The sequence below is a fragment of the Ranitomeya variabilis genome, chromosome 1, assembly GCF_051348905.1.
Source record: "Ranitomeya variabilis isolate aRanVar5 chromosome 1, aRanVar5.hap1, whole genome shotgun sequence".
NCBI lineage: Eukaryota > Metazoa > Chordata > Amphibia > Anura > Dendrobatidae > Ranitomeya > Ranitomeya variabilis.
In genome coordinates this window covers 820,239,991-820,262,381 of record NC_135232.1, presented here as the reverse complement: position 1 = coordinate 820,262,381, position 22,391 = coordinate 820,239,991, and the positions used below count along the sequence as shown (strand labels likewise).

At 43.3% G+C, this 22,391-nt stretch overlaps 1 protein-coding gene across 4 annotated transcripts in view; it reads right to left on the bottom strand.

Moving 5' to 3' along the window:
* CENPC (centromere protein C) overlaps positions 1-22,391 on the bottom strand; it is a 316,155-nt gene that overhangs the window by 148,414 nt on the left and 145,350 nt on the right. For all 4 annotated transcript variants that reach the window (XM_077275003.1, XM_077275008.1, XM_077275016.1 and 1 more), the window contains one exon: positions 1,781-1,908. In XM_077275003.1, coding sequence (XP_077131118.1) covers positions 1,781-1,908 — 128 coding nt within the window. The remainder of the gene's footprint in view (positions 1-1,780; positions 1,909-22,391) is intronic.

Below are 22,391 nucleotides of genomic sequence, written 5' to 3'. Positions count from 1 at the left end.
TATTTTAATATTCTTAAATTCACCATACTTACAACCACCATCGATCATTTGCAAAAAATAATAAACCAGTCATATACTCCCTGTCCGATGCAGTCCAATTAATAATGAGAGGTCCCACGAAGACCTCCCCTATATAAAAGAGACATCGGGTGATGTCACCGCTCTATAGGGCTTTCAGTAACACACTGACAGGAGACAATGGCTCCTGCAGTGCATCACTGAAGAGGTTACCTTAGTTCATTCTGTCGCTTTATGGCAATGCTGCGTGGGAATTTTCTCACACAGCGTTGCCGGCGAGAAAATTAACTTAAGTGACCTCTCTCCCGGCAGCTGTGAAGGGATATAAATCGCAGAGGATTACCTCCGCTGTCAGTTCATCGCGGGGCCCCTGTACAGCGCTGACATCGCCCAATGTAACAGTTCTACACGGGAGATCGCCGTGGGACCCTCGTTATTAACTGGACTACGGCAGAAAGGTAAGTATAGGTTGGTTTATTATGTTATTTTTATTACAGGAGAATCGAGGGCTTCGAGGACTAGGTGTTTGGTAAGTATGTAGTCTGTTATGTGTTGTATGTTATGTGCTGTCCTGTATGTTGTATGTTCTGTATGGTTTGTTTTTTTGTTTTTTTAAACTACTGAACACAGCCATTGTCTGATGGGGCTACTTTCCCATCATCGGCAATTTTGTCACTGTGAGCATTCATTGCCGGATGGGAGCAGTAATCCCATCAGACAATGGCTGCTTACACAGACCTGCACACACACAGGGACACACACACACACAGCTCCGCCCACACACTCTCTCCTCCCGATCAGCATTTCATTCGCAGCGAAACTGCAGATCTTTTTAACGTCTGCGGTTTTGCTGTGGATTTGACTGACTCAATGGAAGTCAATGGGTGCAGAAACGCTGCAAAAGAAAATAAGGAAAAAATAAAACGCTGCTATTCCGCACATTTTTTTTCCGCACCATGTGCACAGCGTTTTTTCATTTCCCATTGATTAACATTCTGTGCCCAAAGCACGGCGGATGAGGCAATTCCACGCATCCAAATACACTGCGGAAATGCATCAAAATCTGCAACGTGTGCACATACCCTAAGGCTGTGTACCGATCATTGGCTTTTAGTGAGTTTTTGACATTTTGTATTTTTGTGTCAAAAAAACGTTTACAGTTTCATTAAAGCGGATGGGATTTATAGAAATCTCATGCCTACTGTCTTCATGTCAATTTCTCCTGCGGGTCTGCAGAGTTTTATGTGCAGATTCTTCCCAAACACTTGCACTAGATGCAGAAAATCTACAAGTAAGAAATGAACATGATTTTTATGATTTTTTTTTTTAGTGAGTTTCCGCTACGGAAATGCATCAAAAACACGTGTAATCCACACATTACTAAATCAATAAAGTTTTTCCTTAAGACAAACACCTCGAAGGATCAAAAACAAAGCAGGTTAGTTTAAAAAGTTTAAAACACAACAAACCAAAATGTCAAACACACGATAAAAACTTAAGTAAAAAAAAAAAAAAACAGCATTAAAAAAAAAAAGCAACCATCAGTGCAATAGGTGCAGAAATGCTGGAGAAAATCGGCAACGTCTAAATCACACCAGTCATCTTGGGAATGGAGCATAAGAGTATTCCACTTTAAGAAAATAAAAGATCTTTAGTTTAAAATAATGAAAAAAGCTCATTTTATAACCATCCGAACCTTTACTTTTTATGTTAAAGTTCTGAAAAGCCCTTAAATCCATAGTAGTGCTGCTATTTGTCTTACTTGGAGTTGGAGTCCGTTTAGCTTGTACAGGTGTAGAAGATGACATAACAGTTGTCTTTTTAAAAGGAGAAACCCAGCCACTCAAACTGGAGCCTCTTTCTTCCACCGTCACAAATGTAGCTTTGGGTCTGCGTTTGGGAAAGAATTACACAGTTAAAAAAAAAATCTGCATAAAAGCACATATATATTTGTGAAGTACTCATTTTTGAAACTATGGTGCTTGAATCGTCATGTAAACACGTAGTCCAGATTCATCATTTTTAACCCTTTTCTTAATAAAAGTGTTGGACATTGTTATTATGAGTAAATCATGGTGTTTGAGCCATTTTTACACAACATTTTGATGTATTTTACTTCCTGCATGACATTTGACACAACTATATGTCCGAAAAATCGCAGCCAGGCCCTCGGCTTCAGTGAAAGTTGATCTTCGGCTATCGCAGCATTTAGAAGACTGGCAGAGGAAGGGGACTCATTCTTCCACCCCAGTGATGCAATCGCAGAAGGATATCATAGTACCCGGAGTTCAAATGACGATTTCCGGGTCTGCCAGCCACAGTGGCTTGTTAGACCATGCCAGGAGCATGGTCTAAAAGGAGTTTTGCCAGTTTAACACTCACAGGTATAATGCATTGCAGTACATGTGTATTGCAATGCATTATTGCAACGATCAGAGTAACAAAAGGCTAAAGTCCCAGAGGCACAAAATAAATATAAGAAAAAAAAAAAAATCAAAACCAAATACACAAAAAAAAAAAAAAATCAATACATCGTTAAGTAAAAAAAGGTACACATTTGGCATCGCTGCATCCAGGATGACAAGATCTATAAAACGGACACACTAGTTAACCCCTTCAGTGAACACTGCATATAAAAAAAAAATGCTTCATGATACCGCCAAACAAAAAGTGGAATAAAACGTTAACAAAAAAAAAATTTGAATAGTAAAACACTGTATGGCGGAGGATGCCATCTTGAACTGCATAAAAAAGACACTATACAGCTCTATCAGTGGAAAAATAAAGTTACAGCTCTCAGAAGGCAGCATCACATAAACAAGTCTATATTCTATAAAAAAATAAAAATAAAACACATGAAAAACAAAAACATATATAAAATGTAAATATATAGGTGGGTGCAAGTGCAACTGGAAAGGTATTTTGCTGCAAACAGGACAACACCACAAAGTTGTCAAAAATTAAACATATAAAAACTCATATAGTTTATGCCTATACATACCATCTGTACCAATAAAAAAGGGGGAACATATTTATTAAATGTATATTAAAACAGGATTAAATAATCAAAATGCCTAAAAAGTCATTCGAATGAATAATACCTAAAAATCTAAAGTCCGATTAGTTCGTATAAATTTCTTGATTCAACTGTTCATGCACATCAATTCCCAGTCAAAACTGCAAATGGCAGGCAATGCTGTATTTACTACTTTATAGGTGATGTTGAAGTCCACAGCATGGGGTTTTTCTTCTTCCTCCTGTAGTCCCCCTTTATACAAAAGTTGGTAGAAGTAAAAATCAAAAATCAAAGCAGCAGCTCTGGAAACAGTTATCTTCAGCAGTACTGTCCCGGCCGGTGACAAACGCTCCCTCAGCCTCCTTCCCAGCGGTGCACCTATTTTAATATACATCTAATAAATATGTTCTCCCTTTTCATTGGTACAGATGGTATGTATAGGCGCAAACTATATGAGTTTTTATATTTTAAAAACTATATATAACCTGAATTACTTGTTTTTGTTCATTTTGCCTCAAAAAAAAAAAAAAAAAATCGGCATAGAAAGTCATCAAAAATTTTATGTGCCCGAAAATAGTACCAATAAATAAGTCATCTTGTCCTGCAGAAAATATATCCCCCACATGACACTGTCGGCAGAAATATAGCGAATTTATAGCTCTCAAAATATGGCAAAATTGTAGCTCTCAAAATATGGCGATGGAAAGTTTTGTTGTTTATTTTTAAATTTGGCTGCAATAACAAAAAAAATGTAATCATACTGAAATAAATAGCACTCCAAGAGGCTTCTGTCACTGCAATAAGCACAGTACAGTGGCTTGCTAAAATAAACACTCCCCTTGGCTTTATATCCATTTTGTTACATTTTGTCATTCATCAGCACTAAATAGTTTTACCTGCGGATTTAGGCTATGTTCACACGGTGCGTTTTTTGGTGCGGATCCGGAGCGGAATTTCAGCTGCGGATCCGCATCCGTTTTCCATGTAGGTTACAGTACAATGTAACCCAATGGAAAACAAAATCCGCTGTGCCGACGATCCTTTTTTCCCCAGGAAAATCCGCGCGGATTTGCCTGCGGAAAAAAGAAGTACCATGTCAATTCTTTCTCCGGATTCCGCTGCGGGTTTCCAGCAGCACCAATAGGAAACTGCATTTGGAAACCCGCAGTGGAATCCGCAGAAGAAAAAGGATCAAAATCCGCAGCTAAAATCAGCGCTGAATTTTAGCTGCGGATTTTCAAAACAGGACAGGAAAAAAAACTGATGAAAAAACTGAACGTGTGAACGTAGCCTTACTGCGGTTTTTACACCTCTGGATTCCAATTATGGAACAGGTGTAAAAAGCTGCGGAATCCGCACAAAGAATTGACTTGCTGTGGAAAATAAACCGCAGCGTTTCCGCGCAGTATTTTCCACAGCAAATGCACTGGGGATTTGGTTTCCATACGTTTACATGGCACTGTACAACGCATGGAAGACTGCTGCAAATCCGTAGCATCAAATTCGCAAAGTGTGCACAGACCCTTAATGTCTCTTTAATAGCGGGCACAGTAGTCGCAGCCGGCTTCCTGCAGCAATAGGGCGATCATGTGTGCCTGCTACTTCAGGGAATGGGCGTGGAGTGCAGTGAATATTCACTTCCTTTAGTAGAGGGCACACGTGATCGCCCTGCCGCTGCAACTGCTGGGATCGAACAAGACCCTGTGAGGGAACGCAGAGACGCTAAGTATGATGGTGCTTACCAAAGCTTATACTCAAGTCAATAAGTTTTCCCAGTTGGTTGTGATAAAATTAGGTGCATACGGTACATTTTTACCACAAAAATTTAGTTTTAGCCTCAGATTTTCCCACAAAAGGTGGGTAAATGTGTCACCAAAATTTATCCCACAAATTTCTGCCAAATACAGAAATACCCCATATGTGGCTGTACAGTACTGCTCAGCCAAATGGAGAGACTCAGGAGGGACGGAGCGCTATTTGCCTCCTGGAGCACAGATTTTCCTAGAATAGCTTGCGGACTCCATATACAGAGCCACTAAGTGCTAGAAAGCAGAATCCCCCCCCTCCTAGTGACCCCATTTTGGAAATTATACCCCTGCCAAATGTGAACACTACAGGTGGTTTATGCACACTGCAGTTCAGAAGGGAGGGGGGGGGGGGGCATAAGGTTTTCGGAGCGCAGAATTCGCTGAATTTCTTTTGGGGGGCAAGGAGCCATTTTGCTTTTCCAGAGCCTTTGTACTACCAGTAAACTATCAGTATATAGGAAGCCCCCTATATGTCCTTTAACAGATGATGGACCTGAGCCAGGGCTTGCCTTTTTTGTGGATTGAGTTGAAGCTTTTATTGGGAACATTTTACATAATGTTTCTGATCACATTTATCCGGCGCTCTACACTGAGGACTTACTTTGAGGTTTCCATCTAAATCTCTGAGTAACGTGACAGATTAAACCCCGGAGGGATCCAATCACTATAATGAGGCAGCAGAGTTATTCTGGTCTCAGTCTGGCCACTGTTCAGCGGTGGCCTTCCTTTCAGAGGTGCACAAAACTATGGTGGACCGCGTTTTTATGCACGCCTAAACAGACTAACACATTCGTTCACAGTGCCTCCGCCTCATTATAGGGAATCTTCCACCTGCGGTTCCGTCTGAATTACGTATTTAAGAGATTTACAAGGAAACCCTGATGTCAGCGTTCAGTGTAGAGGGCAGGATAAATGTGCACTGAGCCTTACTACTATCTTTGGGAAGCAGAATGAAAAATCCACAGAAGGTGAATAATCGGTTTTATTTATTTTTTATGCCGTTCCGCAGGTGGTATCAGTGATTAGGAAACTATTCTTCGGGTCAGTGCGATTACAGTGATACCAGATCTACAATTTTTTTAATGTTTGGCTGCTGTCACACACTAAGATGCTTTTTTTGCAAGAAGCTTTTGCATCGTAATATTTTGAGAGCCATAACTTTTCCATACTTCAGCTGACATACCCATGTGAGGGCTTGTATGTATGCATGCACGCGTTTGTGCATATATGTGTGTATATATATACACCGTGTATATATATATATATATATATATATATATATATATATATATATATATATATATATACATATATACATATATATATATACACATACATATACATATACATACACATACACACACACGAGGTACCACTCATTAAAGTAATGAATATGGACACGGCTCCACTCCCATAGGCTTGGAGCGCATATTCATTACTATAAGGAGCGGTACCATGTGACCGCTGAACACAGGTACAAGAAGCCGGAGCGCGCCGGAGACCATCGGAGAAGCAGGGACATAAAGAGCAACTGTGCCAGGAGGGGTGAGTATAATGGGGAGGGTGAGCCATGAGATATTCACCTGTCCCCGTTCCACCGCCAGGCTCTGTGTTTCGCGTCCTCTGGCTGTGACGTTCAGGTCAGAGGGTGCGATGACGTGTTTCGTGCGCGCCCTCTGCCTGAACAGTCACTGCAGAGACCCGGAAGACACAGCGGCGGTGGAAGGGGGACATGTGAATATCGCAAGTGTCAGGGGCCTGAGCCAGCAGCGACTCTGGCACCTGTTCCCCATAGCACGCCGGTGTCCCCGCCTGCTCAGGCCTCCGACACTCGGCGCCCAGCGATGAGAGGTGAGATTGTCTTTTTTTTTTTTTTTTTTTTAAATCGCAGCAACAGCATATAGGACATATTATTCTATGGAGCATCTTATGGGGCCTTCAATCTTTGTACAACATTAAATGGAGCATATTATTCTATGGAGCATCTTATGGGGCCATCAACCTTTGTGCAGCATTATATTGGGCATAATATTCTATCGAGAATCTTATGGGGCCATCATTAATTAACCTTTTATGCAACATTATATGGGGCATATTTTAATGGGGCCCATCATGAACTTTATGGAGCATTATATGGGGCTCCTGATTTAATAAGGATATTCAAAAACACAACATACTGATGTTTCAATTATTTTACTTTTATTGGTACTTATTTTTAGTTTTGAAATTTTCCAATAGCTGCTGCATTTCCCACCCTAGGCTTATACTTGTTATAGAAGGGTTAATAGGTTGCCTTTAAGTGCCTCTTGCCTTTAATTGCTAGAATTACTAGAATCTTTTAACGCAGTAGTCGGATGGTCTCCCCTTCAAGGAGACTACACTTCTTATCATGTATGTTCTCAATAGTCAGTCACAACATGTTTTTGGTACGTTGTGAGGAATAAAGGTCAGTATGACCCTGGGTGATGGTGGGGGCTACATGAATTACATTGTGTGTTACATTTGTTGTAAATGGTATAAAATAGTGCCTTTTGCTGCATTACATCAGATAAAAGTGACTTGCTCACAGGATATGTGTGAGGTGTCTTTTTGTCTCCAAGCGCGCTTGTAAAATGACTGGCGTAACTACCCGATTTGGCTCTCCCTGGTGATCTGGCGTACTGACATTGGGTCAGAATGAAAACAGCTACGACAGTTTTGGCGCCTGAACGGGGGCCGTGTAACCAGCCTTATTCGGAATCCGTATGTGGGAGCTTCCTGAGAGATTGGACATGCAAAACACAACTGCAGCAACGTGAGAAATGTTATTCTTACAATTTGTTTTGCGCTTGCAATCTCTCTTCTGGATCTGTCCATACCTCTGGGTAAAAGGCTGCCAACACGGTTCAAAGAATCCACATCACCAGTGAGTTTTGTGTTTTGTCTGTTTATGTCCGTATGAGAGTTGAATAATAGAGTTATAAGATAATTGTGATAATTGTTTTCTGTATTATTTGTCAATATCCTAATTGGTTGTGTATTTGTTTAGTGTGTGTGTAATACAGAGCTGGGATAGGCTCTGTGCAGTGTTGTTATTTTGGTCATTTTGGATTGGCAGTACATTATATGAAGCTGTATTTTGTAGAAGGCCGTGGTTTTTGTTGTTTGGCCTTAAAGTGCTTTCAGAGTGTCAGTGGACACTGCTGCAGTTTTATTTATATAGAGTTGTGTTAATTCCAAAGTGCAAAATAGGCAGGCTGTGTGAGCCTTGTATGTATGTATGTATGTATGTATGTATGTATGTATGTATGTATGTATGTATGTATGTATGTCTATGTCTATGAGAACCTCTGAATGAGATGAGAGGTGAGCAAATGAGTAGAAGGGATAAATAGATAAATCCCTGATTGATGAGGGGTTCCGTTAGGTGTGGTCCTCTGTATGTGACAGAAGACATTATTCAACTCAGTTTGAGCTGAATTAGGTGGAGTGATTGAGATAAGGGATTTTCTTCTTGTAAAAATCAACTGAAAAGTAAAAGGAAAATAAAAAACAATCCCTGAATGAGCATGTATGAATGAGTGATCACATAAGTATCATTACTTTTCTAACTGTTGTTGAAGGTCCAGGATGAATGAGTTGTGGATATTTTTAATGTACATTTAATTTATATCTGAGATTCAGTGAAACCTGTGTTATATATGGTTTGACATTGGATAGGTTTCTATATGTGTCTATATGTGTTTTGGCCGGACGCGGTCAGAATCAGCTTATTCAAGTTGTGCAGTGATTTGCCTGTATAGAGAAACTGTTTTTAATTCCGAGAGGATGAATGTTTTGTAGAGATTAAGTCTGAAAACTGCTGCATTCTGTTTCTGTGTGTGTAAAACGCCAAACTCTTATCTGTGCAGAATACCATATGGGAGGAGGGAGTCGAACCCCTGCGCGAATTGTTTGTGATTTCTCCTCTCAGTGCTGTGTGCCAGAGGAAGGGGGGCATGCAGCTGCGCTGAAGAATATGGAATTGTGCATATTCTGTCCTTGGTTTAGTACATGCTGAGAGATTTGTGTTTAAAGCAATAGAACTGTGCCTAGTTTAGAAGAAAACTTGTAAGTGATTGAAAAGATTGGTAAAAGATTCACCTGCTTCAAGTTGAGTGATTGATATAGCAAATTGAGGATCAACAGAGGAGGTAGCCAACTGCACAGCTAGGTGGATGGAACCTTGCCATTCCATGGAGCTGTGCTAGCCAGCTGATTTACTGGGTGATAGGTGGATGTAACCATCCCCGCTACATCCTTTAGGTCTACTGGGTGAGAGGCAAGAAAAGCCTTCCCGCTAAATCTTGACACTCGCTCTGATTTGCTACGTGTGGCCGCCCGTAGATGGTAAGGCACACTAAAAAGGGCATTTGCAGAATAAAGGTGAGCTGTCTGAGGAATAAGTTGAAGCCATGGGCAACTTGTTCTGTGTGTGCAGTCAGTGCCCCAATGGGATCCGCTATACAGATTGAAAAAGGAAGCAGTGAAAGATGTGAAACCAATATTGAAAAAGGCAAAAATGCCAGTGAGTGGATGTTTGGATGTTCAAAAAGGCACAGACAAAGGAGAGAGTGCAGCAGGACGGAAGAAAGGTGTATTATGAATGTTTTGATAAAGTCCGATTATGACTGACACATTACTGCTACGGTCATACCTTTGTATAACCAGAGACCCAGACAAGACAGATGGATTTCTAAACACTGTGGTCAGACAAACCCAGACTGGAGAAATACTTGTATGATCTGTGCTGCAACCCGACCTAAGAGAATTGCACTGAATCCTGTCCAGACAAGATCACATGTAGTGACTTAAGAAGCTGACACAGGATTGTGGTTGGTGGATAGTTGGGACATTAACTTTTGGGAGCAGGCTGACCGTAATCCTTTTGGGAAGGAGCTGTAGACCAGCATGTCATGTCACCCCCCAACCGGTCATCTAGTCACACCACCACCAGAGAACCAACCACATCAGGTAGGGTAAAACAGATACAGGAGTATTATCCCTGGAGGCCCTCTGACTAGCTAGCTATGCTAGAACAATTGGCTGATCAGGAGAACCAACCTTTTCCATTTTACAGACAAAGACAATATGATGGACGTATAAGTACACCTGGGCAGACCTAGAGAGTTGGTGAGCACAAAAGCAGGTGACGTACTAGGACACATAATTAAGACTTTTACAGATGTGACAAAAGGAGAGAGTGTAGAGATGTACTTTGGACGGTTACAGCTGAAATGGGCAGACATGGGGAACAGTCCCATAAACCCACTTGATGTTAAAATATTTGTAAATACATTCATTGACGGTATGACCAAAGACTTACGAGACGCAGTACAGACAGCCAGACCTGAAGGTTCCTAAAGGAGTTGAACAAACTAGGACAATAAGACAATGTGTCATGTATGCTGGAGTACAAGGAAAACAGTAGAGACATAGTAAGGGACCTAAGGACTTAGAAACAGTGAAGTGCTGGAATTGTGAAGAAATGGACACTCAGACCAATCTTCCACCTTCTTCACCTCCAGACTAGGAAACTGACAACCCAGTGACAAACGTGTGCCCTGTTCTTGTCCTCTCCGGACCTGGTCCTGCCTTGATGGTCACCATAACAATGCCGGGAGGGAAGGAGACAGAATTCTTGATTGACACTGGGGCAGCCGGGACTGTGGTACACAAAGACTTGATAACGCCAGACATGATTACTGACGAGATTTTGGAATACGTGAGTGTAGAGGGACAAGCGACTGAAGCCCCTATGACTAAACAAATAAGACTAGAATCACGAGACAGCCAAGAGGTGCTTACAAACTTATTGTCAGTGACAATCAATACCCCTATGAATTTGCTGGGAGCAGAGTTGAGTGCTGTCTAGGTCACCATACAGTACTCTTCTGAGGGTATTAGAGTCACAAGTCCCCTTTCATACAAACATTTGGGGCAGAGGGACGCCAGGGTCTTCCACGTGCACATTATACCACAGGTAAATCATGCCCTATTATAGTTACACTTAATTCCATTCATTTGCCAGTTTAGCAGTTTCCTTGCATTCCCCCTGTCATGATAAATTAAAAGAAGGAACCACTCCTCTTTGGTTAAAGCAATACCCCTTTGACCCTAGTCAAATCAATGGCCCTGAGCAGGGATATTAAAGAGTACATTAAGGCAGGGGTTCTGGTGCAAAGATCTTCCCCCTGCAACACCCCTTTGTATCCCATTAAGAAGAAAAAGGACCCAAGGGTTCCCCTGACACAGAATAGTTCATGACTTACAGGCTATTAATGATGTTGCAGTGAGTGTGATCTCAATTGTCCCTAATACACACACCGTACGGTCACAAAATGTTTCACAGTCATTAATTTGGCAAATGCATTCTTCTCTGTACCCCTGCCCTCTGACTGTCAGTATCTTTTCTCTTTTACTCACGAAGGTAAACAATACTGTTGGACGGTCCTCCCACAAGGGGGAAAGAACTCCCCAACCATCTATTCAACAGCAATGGCAGGGATTCTTGAGCAGTGGCAACCACCTCATCCACAGACTGTACTATTGCAGTACGTGGAGGACCTCTTGCTCTGCTGCCCGGACCAGACGTCCTGCAAGGAAGCTACAGTTCCCTTGCTGTGTTTTTTTGGCAGAGAAGGGTTGCAAGGTCTCACGTGACAAATTACAGTATCATACCTCCCAACCGTCCCGATTTCAGCGGGACAGTCCCGCTTTGGCACCGGGGTCCCGCTGTCCCGCTTCGGGCATTTAAAATCCCGAATTTGCGGCCGCCGGTGAAGCCCCGCCCACTTCCGGGACGTAGAGAGAGCCAGCCTGTTTTTTTTTTTTTTTTATAAAAGCTGCCTCCTGACCGCCCGCGCAACACCCCCCCCCCCCCTCCCGCCCCCTGTGCGGCGCTGCCACGCTGAAGGAGAGAGCCTGCAGCAATCAAGAAGAAAGGTCAGCGATTCACTACCTCTGGCTGTGTGTGCACGGAGCTCCGGCTTCTGCTCTTAGCTGCTATCCCGGCAGAGAAGGAGAGACGGGGGAGGTGCCGGGATAGTGCAGAGCTGTGAGCAGGAGACTGAAGACTTCAGCAGAGAGCTGCACATGGACATCAGCCGCCCCTGCATCACAGAGGAGATTGTGTGTGTGTGATGTGTGTGATGGCTGCGTGTGTGTGTGTGTGATGGCTGCGTGTGTGTGTGATGGCTGCGTGTGTGTGTGTGATGGCTGTGTGTGTGTGATGGCTGTGTGTGTGTGATGGCTGTGTGTGTGTGATGGCTGTGTGTGTGTGATGGCTGTGTGTGATGGCTGCGTGTGTGATGGCTGCGTGTGTGATGGCTGCGTGTGTGATGGCTGCGTGTGTGATGGCTGCGTGTGTGATGGCTGCGTGTGTGATGGCTGCGTGTGTGATGGCTGCGCGCGCGTGTGTGTGTGTGATGGCTGCGTGTGTGTGTGATGGCTGCGTGTGTGTGTGATGGCTGCGTGTGTGTGTGATGGCTGCGTGTGTGTGTGTGTGATGGCTGCGTGTGTGTGATGGCTGTGTGTGTGTGTGTGATGGCTGCGTGTGTGTGATGGCTGCGTGTGTGTGTGTGATGGCTGCGTGTGTGTGTGTGTGTGATGGCTGCGTGTGTGTGTGTGTGTGATGGCTGCGTGTGTGTGTGTGTGATGGCTGCGTGTGTGTGTGTGATGGCTGCGTGTGTGTGTGTGATGGCTGCGTGTGTGTGTGATGGCTGCGTGTGTGTGTGATGGCTGCGTGTGTGTGATGGCTGCGTGTGTGTGTGTGTGTGATGGCTGCGTGTGTGTGTGTGTGATGGCTGCGTGTGTATGTGTGATGGCTGCGTGTGTGTGTGATGGCTGCGTGTGTGATGCATTTGTGTCAAAGCTGCATGTGTTTGTGAGCTGCGTGCGTGTGTGAGCTGCGTGCGTGTGTGAGCTGCGTGCGTGTGAGCTGCGTGCCTGTGTGTGAGCTGCGTGCCTGTATGTCATTATACAGTATGGAGCATCATGTGTGGTCATTATACAATATGGAGCATCATGTGCGGTCATTATACAGTATGGAGCATCATGTGCGGTCATTAGACAGTATGGAGCATCATGTGCGGCCATTATACAGTATGGAGCATCATGTGCGGTCATTATACAGTATGGAGCATCATGTGCGGTCATTATACAGTATGGAGCATCATGTGTGGCCATTATACAGTATGGAGCATCATGTGCGGTCATTATACAGTATGGAGCATCATGTGTGGTCATTATACAATATGGAGCATCATGTGCGGTCATTATACAGTATGGAGCATCATGTGCGGTCATTAGACAGTATGGAGCATCATGTGCGGCCATTATACAGTATGGAGCATCATGTGCGGTCATTATACAGTATGGAGCATCATGTGCGGTCATTATACAGTATGGAGCATCATGTGTGGTCATTATACAGTATGGAGCATCATGTGTGGCCATTATACAGTATGGAGCATCATGTGCGGTCATTATACAGTATGGAGCATCATGTGTGGCCATTATACAGTATGGAGCATCATGTGCGGCCATTATACAGTATGGAGCATCATGTGCGGCCATTATACAGTATGGAGCATCATGTGCGGTCATTATACAGTCTGGAGAATCATGTGCGGTCATTATACAGTCTGGAGCATCATGTGCGGTCATTATACAGTATGGAGCATCATTTGCGGTCATACAGTATGGAGCATCATGTGCGGTCATTATACAGTATGGAGCATCATGTGCGGTCATACAGTATGGAGCATCATGTGCGGTCATTATACACTATGGAGCATCATGTGCGGTCATACAGTATGGAGCATCATGTGTGTTCATTATACAGTATGGAGCATCATGTGCGGTCATTATACAGTCTGGAGCATCATGTGCGGTCATTATACACTATGGAGCATCATGTGCGGTCATACAGTATGGAGCATCATGTGTGTTCATTATACAGTATGGAGCATCATGTGTGTTCATTATACAGTATGGAGCGTCATGTGTGTTCATTATATATTATGGAGCGTCATGTGTGGTCATTATATATTATGGAGCGTCATGTGTGGTCATCGTACAGTATGGAGCATCATGTGTGGCCATATTTTTTTGTTTATAATTATTGTATATGAAACAGTGTGATCGGCAGTACTAAATGGGTGTGGTTGGGATGTGGATATGGGTGTGACTAATTATGAATGGGTGTGGTCAGAGGCGTGGCCTAAAATTTGCCGCGGCGCGCAAAGCGCGCCGCAAACTTTGTCCCTCTTTCCCATCTTCAAAAGTTGGGAGGTATGCAGTATTGCAAACAAAAGGTGACATTTTTAGGACATTGTATTGCTGAAGGTACAAGACACCTGACTGAAGACAGAAAACAGGCAATACAAAATCTCCCTTTACCCAGGTTACACCAGCATCTACGCATTTTCCTAGGGTTGGTGACCTACTGTAGGCCTTGGATAAGGTCTACTTCACAAATGATGCAACCACTCTATGACAGGTTGTCATCACACCCCTACAATCTCACTCAAGAAGCAATTGATTCCTTTAATTCTCTGAAGCTGCTCATTGTGTCAGCCCCGGCCTTAGGCATTCCAAACTATGATCAGCCATTTTTCTTATTTTGCACAGAGCAGGGAGGACATGCTACCGCAGTACTGACACAACGACATGGAGAAGAACAGAGACCAATAACTTACTACTCAGCACAATTAGACCCAGTGATTAGAGGGTCTCCTACGTGTGTCCGTGTTGTAAAAGCTGCTGTATTACCGAAAGGCATGTGAGATCACACTGACTTTTTCTTTTTGACAATTTGTTCCCCACATGACATTAACCCTTTCATGACCTTGGGATTTTTCGTTTTTCCGTGTTCGTTTTTCACTCCCCTCCTTCCCAGAGCCATAACTTTTTTATTTTTCTGTCAATATGGTCATGTGAGGGCTTATTTTTTGCAGGACGAGTTGTACTTTTGAACGACATCATTGGTTTTACCATGTCGTGTACTAGAAAACGGGAAAAAAATTCCAAGTGCGGTGAAATTGCAAAAAAAGTGCAATCCCACACTTGTTTTTTCCTTGGCTTTTTTGCTAGGTGCACTAAATGCTAAAACTGGCCTGACATTATGATTTTCCAGGTCACGAGTTCATAGACATCTAACATGACTAGGTTATTTTTTACTTAAGTGGTGAAAAAAAATTGTAAAACTTTGCTAAAAAAAAAAAAAAAAAAAAAAAAAAATTGCGCCATTTTCCGATACTCGTAGCGTCTCCATTTTTCATGATCTGGGGTCGGTTGAGGGCTTATTTTTTGCATGCCGAGCTGGCGTTTTTAATGATTCCAATTCGGTGCAGATACATTCTTTTGATCGCCCGTTATTGCATTTTAATGCAATGTCGCGGCGACCAAAAAAACGTAATTCTGCCGTTTCGATTTTTTTTCTCGTTACGCCGTTTAGCGATCAGGTTAATGCTTTTTTTTTTTTATTGATAGATCCGGCGATTCTGAACGCGGCGATACCAAATGTGTAGATTTGATTTTTTTTTTATTGATTTATTTTGATTGGGGCGAAAGGGGGGTGATTTAAACTTTTATATTTTTTTTATTTTTTTCACTTTTTACTTTTTTTAAACTTTTGCCATGCTTCAATAGCCTCCATGGGAGGCTAGAAGCAGGCACAGCACGATCGCCTCTGCTACATAGCAGCGATCTGCTGTTCGCTGCTATGCAGCAGAAAATCAGGTGTGCTGTGAGCGCCGACCACAGGGTGGCGCTCACAGCTACCGGCGATCAGTAACCATAGAGGTCTCAAGGACCTCTATGGTTACAATGGAGAAGCATCGCCGACCTCCGATCATGTGACGGGGGTCGGCGATGCGCTCATATCCGGCAGCCCGGCCGGATGCGGTAGTTAAATGCCGCTGTCTGCGTTTGACAGCGGCATTTAACTAGTTGATAGCGGCGGGTGAATCGCGATTTCACCCGCCGCTATTGCGGGCACATGTCAGCTGTTCAAAACAGCTGACATGTCCCGGCTTTGATGCAGGCTCACCGCGGAGCCCTGCATCAAAGCAGGGGAGCTGACCTCGGACGTACTATCCCGTCCGAGGTCAGTAAGGGGTTACTGCCATAGTCATACAAGTTCAACCAAAACACCAGTCTATGGATAGACAGATCAGACTCGAATGTGCTCTAATACTAATTCCTGAATACGTCACCCTCAAAAGACATAATGTTCTGAATCCAGCCACTCATCTGCCTGTGGATTCAGAAAAGGGGGAATTGGTGACAGCATTAAAAAAAAAAAAAAAAAAAAAAAATGACTGCATAGGAACTGATGAGTCAGGAGACAGTATGTTTTACATATGTTCATGAAAAACCTGTTCCTAATGCATATTTTGAGGTTTTTATTTTTGTAGATGGCGCCAGATACCACCAGGATGGGCGATACTACACTGGACATGCAGTAGTATCCTTACATGAGGTAATCCGAGCTGAACCACTCCCTCCTCACATGTCGGTGCAAGAGGCAGAGTTGAAGGCACTCACAGAGGCGTGTAGAGCTGCTGCAGGTAAAGTCGCTAATATTTATACAGATTCGAATTGTGCATGGGGAATATCCCATGATTATTGCCCTATCTGGAGAAGCAGAACGTTTCTTACATCAGCCGGTAATTCCATTAAAAATGCAGAGCTGGTGAAACAATTAGTGGAGGCATTGACGTTACCAGTCCAGGTTGGCATCGTCAAGGTAAAAGCACACACGGACGGTGACTCTGTGGAGGTAGAGGGCAACAGAAGGGCGGACGAGGCTGCTAAAGTAGCAGCAAGGCGGCCTAGGGAGCAGTGGACAGTGGCGGAGAGTCAGCGTATTCCAGCCACACTGAGCCTAGATGACCTGAAATCCCTCCAGCTGCCCAAACAGAGAAGGAACACAGGGGACAATGGGAGCGGAGCTGAACTCAAAAGGAGTTTTGGGAGAATAAGGATAAATTGTATATACCAAGGTCCCTGTTCCTAATTATGGCGCAAGCACCACCTGGCCCCACTCACACCTCAAAATGTCACATGTGTCCATGGTAGACGCCTTCCAGATCGCTCCTGGTTTCAGTTACGCAGCAGCAAAGCTCGTACGTTCATGCCTCATCTGTGCACAGCACAACCCAGGTAAACCAGTAAAAATCCCTAAGAAAGAGACACCCAGGCCTCTATACCCGTTTCAGAGACTGCAGACTGACTACATACAGCTACTCAAGGTAGGTGTGTGTGAAAAATGTCCTAGTATGTGTAGATCTCTTCTCTGGTTGGCTGGAAGCCTATCTGGTAAAATGTGCAAATGCTAAAGCGACTGCAGACAAACTGATGAAAGAACTGATCTGCAGGTATGGTGTCCCAGAAACCATAGAGAGCGATAGGGGCACACACTTCACGGGAGAAATATTGAGGGAAGTCATGCAGGCCCTGGGAGTACAGCAAGCATATCATGCGCCATATAGACAACAAAGTAGTGGGAAAGTGGAGAGACTAAATGGGACACAAACTGAAAATTCAGAGGCCATGGCAGACACAGGAAAGAGCGGGGTAGAGTGCTTGTCTCTTGCACTCTTCTCAGTCAGACACACTCAAAATAGAAAGACAGGCTTGTCGCCTTTTGAAGTCCTGTTTAGTAGTTTGCCAGAGACTGGTCTGTACTTCCCACAGGTGCTACAAATGCAACAAGGTGCTATGACAGCCCATGTCCAGGCCTTGCAGAAAAGACTTAATGTGGTGCATAAACATGTGTTTTCATCCATTCCAGATCTTAATGCCAGTGCAGACGTACATCAGCTGAATCCAGGTGATTGGGTGGTCATACACAGACACGTGAGAAGGAGCCTATATTCACTGCAAAAAGATCTTTTCACTAGCAGAAAGACTGTTGTTCTAATCACCTTGCTGGCAGTGGTAGGATGTTTGCACCTTACAGAGACACTGAATACACTTTTAAATGTCGACAAGGACAAAAACTGCTGGACTGTTGGATCTGTACACACAGCCCAGTAGCTGCAAGGACTATGCTGTACTTTGCCATACCCCAGGAGCCAAGGAGGGTATTAACACCACACTGCATACACAATGAGACTTGGACTCAGAGTTTCTAGGTTCCTTAAGGTTCTTAATAAGACTAATACAATATAGAGACTCCTTTTTAAATCCAGCCGATTGGCTTAGCGGCCTAGAGGGAGGGATTATTTTTGACTTGACTTGACAGACTTGTATGCAAATTTTGTTGCTTTGCTTATTGTTTTATGTAGCCGTAAAAGCGCTAATATATGTATTACCTAAGGCTGAACCTTCTGTAGTATATCATAGGCCCCGTATGGCCACTGCTGACGGTGGAGGTGAGTGTCCACACTGAGGGTGGATGGGCGAAGCAGGTAGAAAGCCCCCTTGTGGGTACTAGACCCATGAGACAGTAGCTCCTTTGTGGACATCAGCTGACCCTGTGGCAGAGGTTATACCATTTACAAAAGGGGGAAATTGTTATAGAAGGGTTAATAGGTTGCCTTTAAGTGCCTCTTGCCTTTAATTGCTAGAATTACTAGAATCTGTTAACGCAGTAGTCGGATGGTCTCCCCTTCAAGGAGACTACACTTCTTATCATGTATGTTCTCAATAGTCAGTCACAACATGTTTTTGGTACGTTGTGAGGAATAAAGGTCAGTATGACCCTGGCATATGTCATATTCATGACTCTAATCGGCGGCCCCACATGTGGCTCCACCTCCCATAGGGGTGGAGCCGCCTATTCAGGACTGTAAATGAGCGGCCCCACGTGACCGCATACAGTAGAAGGCGCAGCCAGGACAGGACACTGAGAGGGAGGCAGGTGAGTATTTTCAGAACAGCGGGGGGGCGCACAGGGGGTGGGAGGGCGGCGGACAGATAGATCTTTCTTTTAAACACTATTATTCATATCTTCTATGCAGCAAACGCTGCTGCACAGAAGATATGAATCGCGGCTTCAGCACGATGCAGGGGACAGCGCTAAACTTTAGCGCTGTCTCCTGCACGCTCCGTGTGGTACCCACTCGGCACATGGGCGGCACACGTGTGCCGCACGTATGGCCTACGTGAGCTCACGGGCACACGGACACAGATAACTCCGGTACCGATTTTTTCCGGTACCGGAATTTTCTGGACGTGTGGGACAGCCCTCTTGCTGCATTACATCAGATAAAAGTGACTTGCTCACAGGATATGTGTGAGGTGTCTTTTTGTCTCCAAGTGCGCTTGTAAAATGACGGGCGTAACCATCTGATTTGGCTCTCCCTGGTGATCTGGCGTACTGACATTGGGTCAGAATGAAAACAGCTAAGACATACTCGAGTTAACAAGTTTTCCCAGTTTTTTGTGGCAAAATTAGGGGTCTCGGCTAATACTCGGGTCGGCTTATACTCAAGTACATACGAATATATATATATATATATATATATATATATATATATATATATATATATACACATACACATACACATACACACACACACACACACACACGGTACAGACCAAAAGTTTGGACACACCTCATTTAAAGATTTTTCTGCATTTTCATGATTATGAAAATTGTACATTCGCACTGAAGGCATCAAAACTATGAATTAACATATGTGGAATTATATACTTACCAAAAAAGTGTGAAACAATTGAAATTATGTCTTATATGCTAGGTTCTTCAAAGTAGCCACCTTTTGTTTGGGTGACTGCTTTGCACACTCTTGGCATGTATGTATGTACGTCGCGCTGTGAGTGGGGGTTAAATTCCGCGCCAATATCGCTGATTGGTCGCGCCTGGATGGGTGGTTCAAATCTGACACCAGTTCGCGGCCGGACTGCGCCGGTCGTGATTGGTAGCTCACGGCCGGCCGCGACCAATCACTAAAGTGGTGTTTAAATCCCGCGCCAATATCGCTGATTGGTCGCGCACGGCCGTGCGCGACCAATCAGCGAGGCGTGGTTTAAATCCCGCATCAATTCGCGGCTGGACTGCGTCTGTCGCTGATTGGTCGCAGGATGTCGGGGGTCCGGGGCGCTGGATGTCGGGCATTCGGGGAGCAGGATTTAGTACAGCCACGTAGTATATAACACAGCCATGTAGTATATAGCAGAGCCACGTAGTATGTAGTATACAGCACAGCCACATAGTATGTAGTATACAGCACAGCCACATAGTATGTAGTATACAGCACAGCCACATAGTATGTAGTATACAGAACAGCCACATAGTATGTAGTATACAGCACAGCCACATAGTATGTAGTATACAGCACAGCCACATAGTATGTAGTATATAGCAGAGCCACGTAGTATATAGCAGAGCCACGTAGTATATAGCAGAGCCACGTAGTATATAGCAGAGCCACGTAGTATATAGCAGAGCCACGTAGTATATAGCAGAGCCACGTAGTATATAGCAGAGCCACGTAGTATATAGCAAAGCCACGTAGTATATAGCAAAGCCACGTAGTATATAGCAAAGCCACGTAGTATATAGCAGAGCCACGTAGTATATAGCAGAGCCACGTAGTATATAGCATAGCCCGTAGTATATAGCAAAGCCACGTAGTATATAGCACAGCCACATAGTATATAGCACAGCCACATAGTATATAGCACAGCCACATAGTATATAGCACAGCCACATATATAGCAGAGCCACGTAGTATATAACACAGCCACGTAGTATGTAGTATATAGCACAGCCCGTAGTATATAGCAGAGCCACGTAGTATATAGCAGAGCCACGTAGTATATAGCACAGCCACGTAGTATATAGCACAGCCACGTAGTATATAGCACAGCCACGTAGTATATAGTATATAGAGAAACCAGCAATGTGCAAATTTAATTTAAACCATATATTAACTCAATATTAACTATGACTAATTGGGAGGACTAGAGTTGTTTTATAAAAATATTATTTATTAAATACAATCAATAACAGAAAAAATAAGAAAAAAAACACGTAATTCATGTATTAGCATGAACAAATACCATTGTATAGTGTGATCCCAAAAAGTGCAAACGCACAGCGGTCACAATACAGGACTGATCAGAGCAGCTATAAATCATATAGTTATTAGGTGGCCATAATGAACAGCGCGAAGCAAAAAAGTCCCCATGATATATACAATAAGGGAAGATACTTACTCCCGTATTGAAATTAAATACTAAGAGCTGATAGGCCACATATATTAAGAAAATGATTGCTGCCCCAAAAGTAATAAGTGAACATAAAAGGTTAATTACCCATGAAATGCGATGTTCAGTCCGGGACCAGACCGCTCTCCCCGACGCGCGTTTCGCGAGAGTGACTCTCGCTTCCTCAAGGGAAGCCACGTAGTATATAGCACAGCCACATAGTATATAGCACAGCCACGTAGTATATAGCACAGCCACGTAGTATATAGCACAGCCACGTAGTATATAGCACAGCCACGTAGTATATAGCACAGCGTTTGGTGATGTCCATGAGTTCAAGACTTCAGGCAGTCATTGCCAACAAAGGGTTTTCAACCAAGTACTAGAAATGAACATTTTATTTAAAATTATTTAATCTGTCCAATTACTTTTGGTCCCTTTAAAAACGAGGTGGCACAAGTTAAGGAGCTGAAACTCCTAAACCCTTCATCCAATTTTAATGTGGATACTCTCAAATGAAAGCTGAAAGTCTGAACTTCAACTGCATCTGAATTGTTTTGTTTAAAATTCATTGTGGTAATGTCTATAATCAAAATTAGAAAAATGTTGTCTCTGTCCAAATATATATGGACTGAACTATATATATATATATATATATATATATATATATATATATATATATATATATATATATATATATATATATACACACACACATATATACATCTATATATATATCTCATTGTCTAAGGGGTACTTCCATCTGTCTGTCACGGAAATCCCGCGTCGCTGATTGGTCGCCGCTGCCAGGCCGCGACCAATCAGCGACGGGTACAGTCCCTACTTCCGTCCAGTCAGTGCCCAGCGCCCGCTCCATACTCCCCTCCAGTCAGCACTGACACAGGGTTAATGGCAGCGTTAACGGACCGCGTTATGCCGCGTGTAACGCACTCCGTTAACGCTGCTATTAACCCTGTGTGACCAACTTTTTTTTACTATTGATGCTGTGTCCAACAGTTATTAGATATATGAAACGGAGATACCTGTTGCAAAAAAAAACAATTTTTATAAAACATTAAGCTTAAGATTAATAGGGGTGCCCAAACTTTTTCATATAACTGTGTGTTTATAATATATATATATATATATATCTACACACACACACATATATATATATATATATACACGTACAATATATAGTGTCTTTGCACTCCATTCAATGTCAGAAAGCAACCTGAATGGTATCTAACTCATTCTATCTCCAGCATTGAATCCTGCATGTATCTAGATTTGTTAGCCATGTTAGCAAGCATTTGTTTTGGTACATAGCTATTGAACTTACTTCTGCT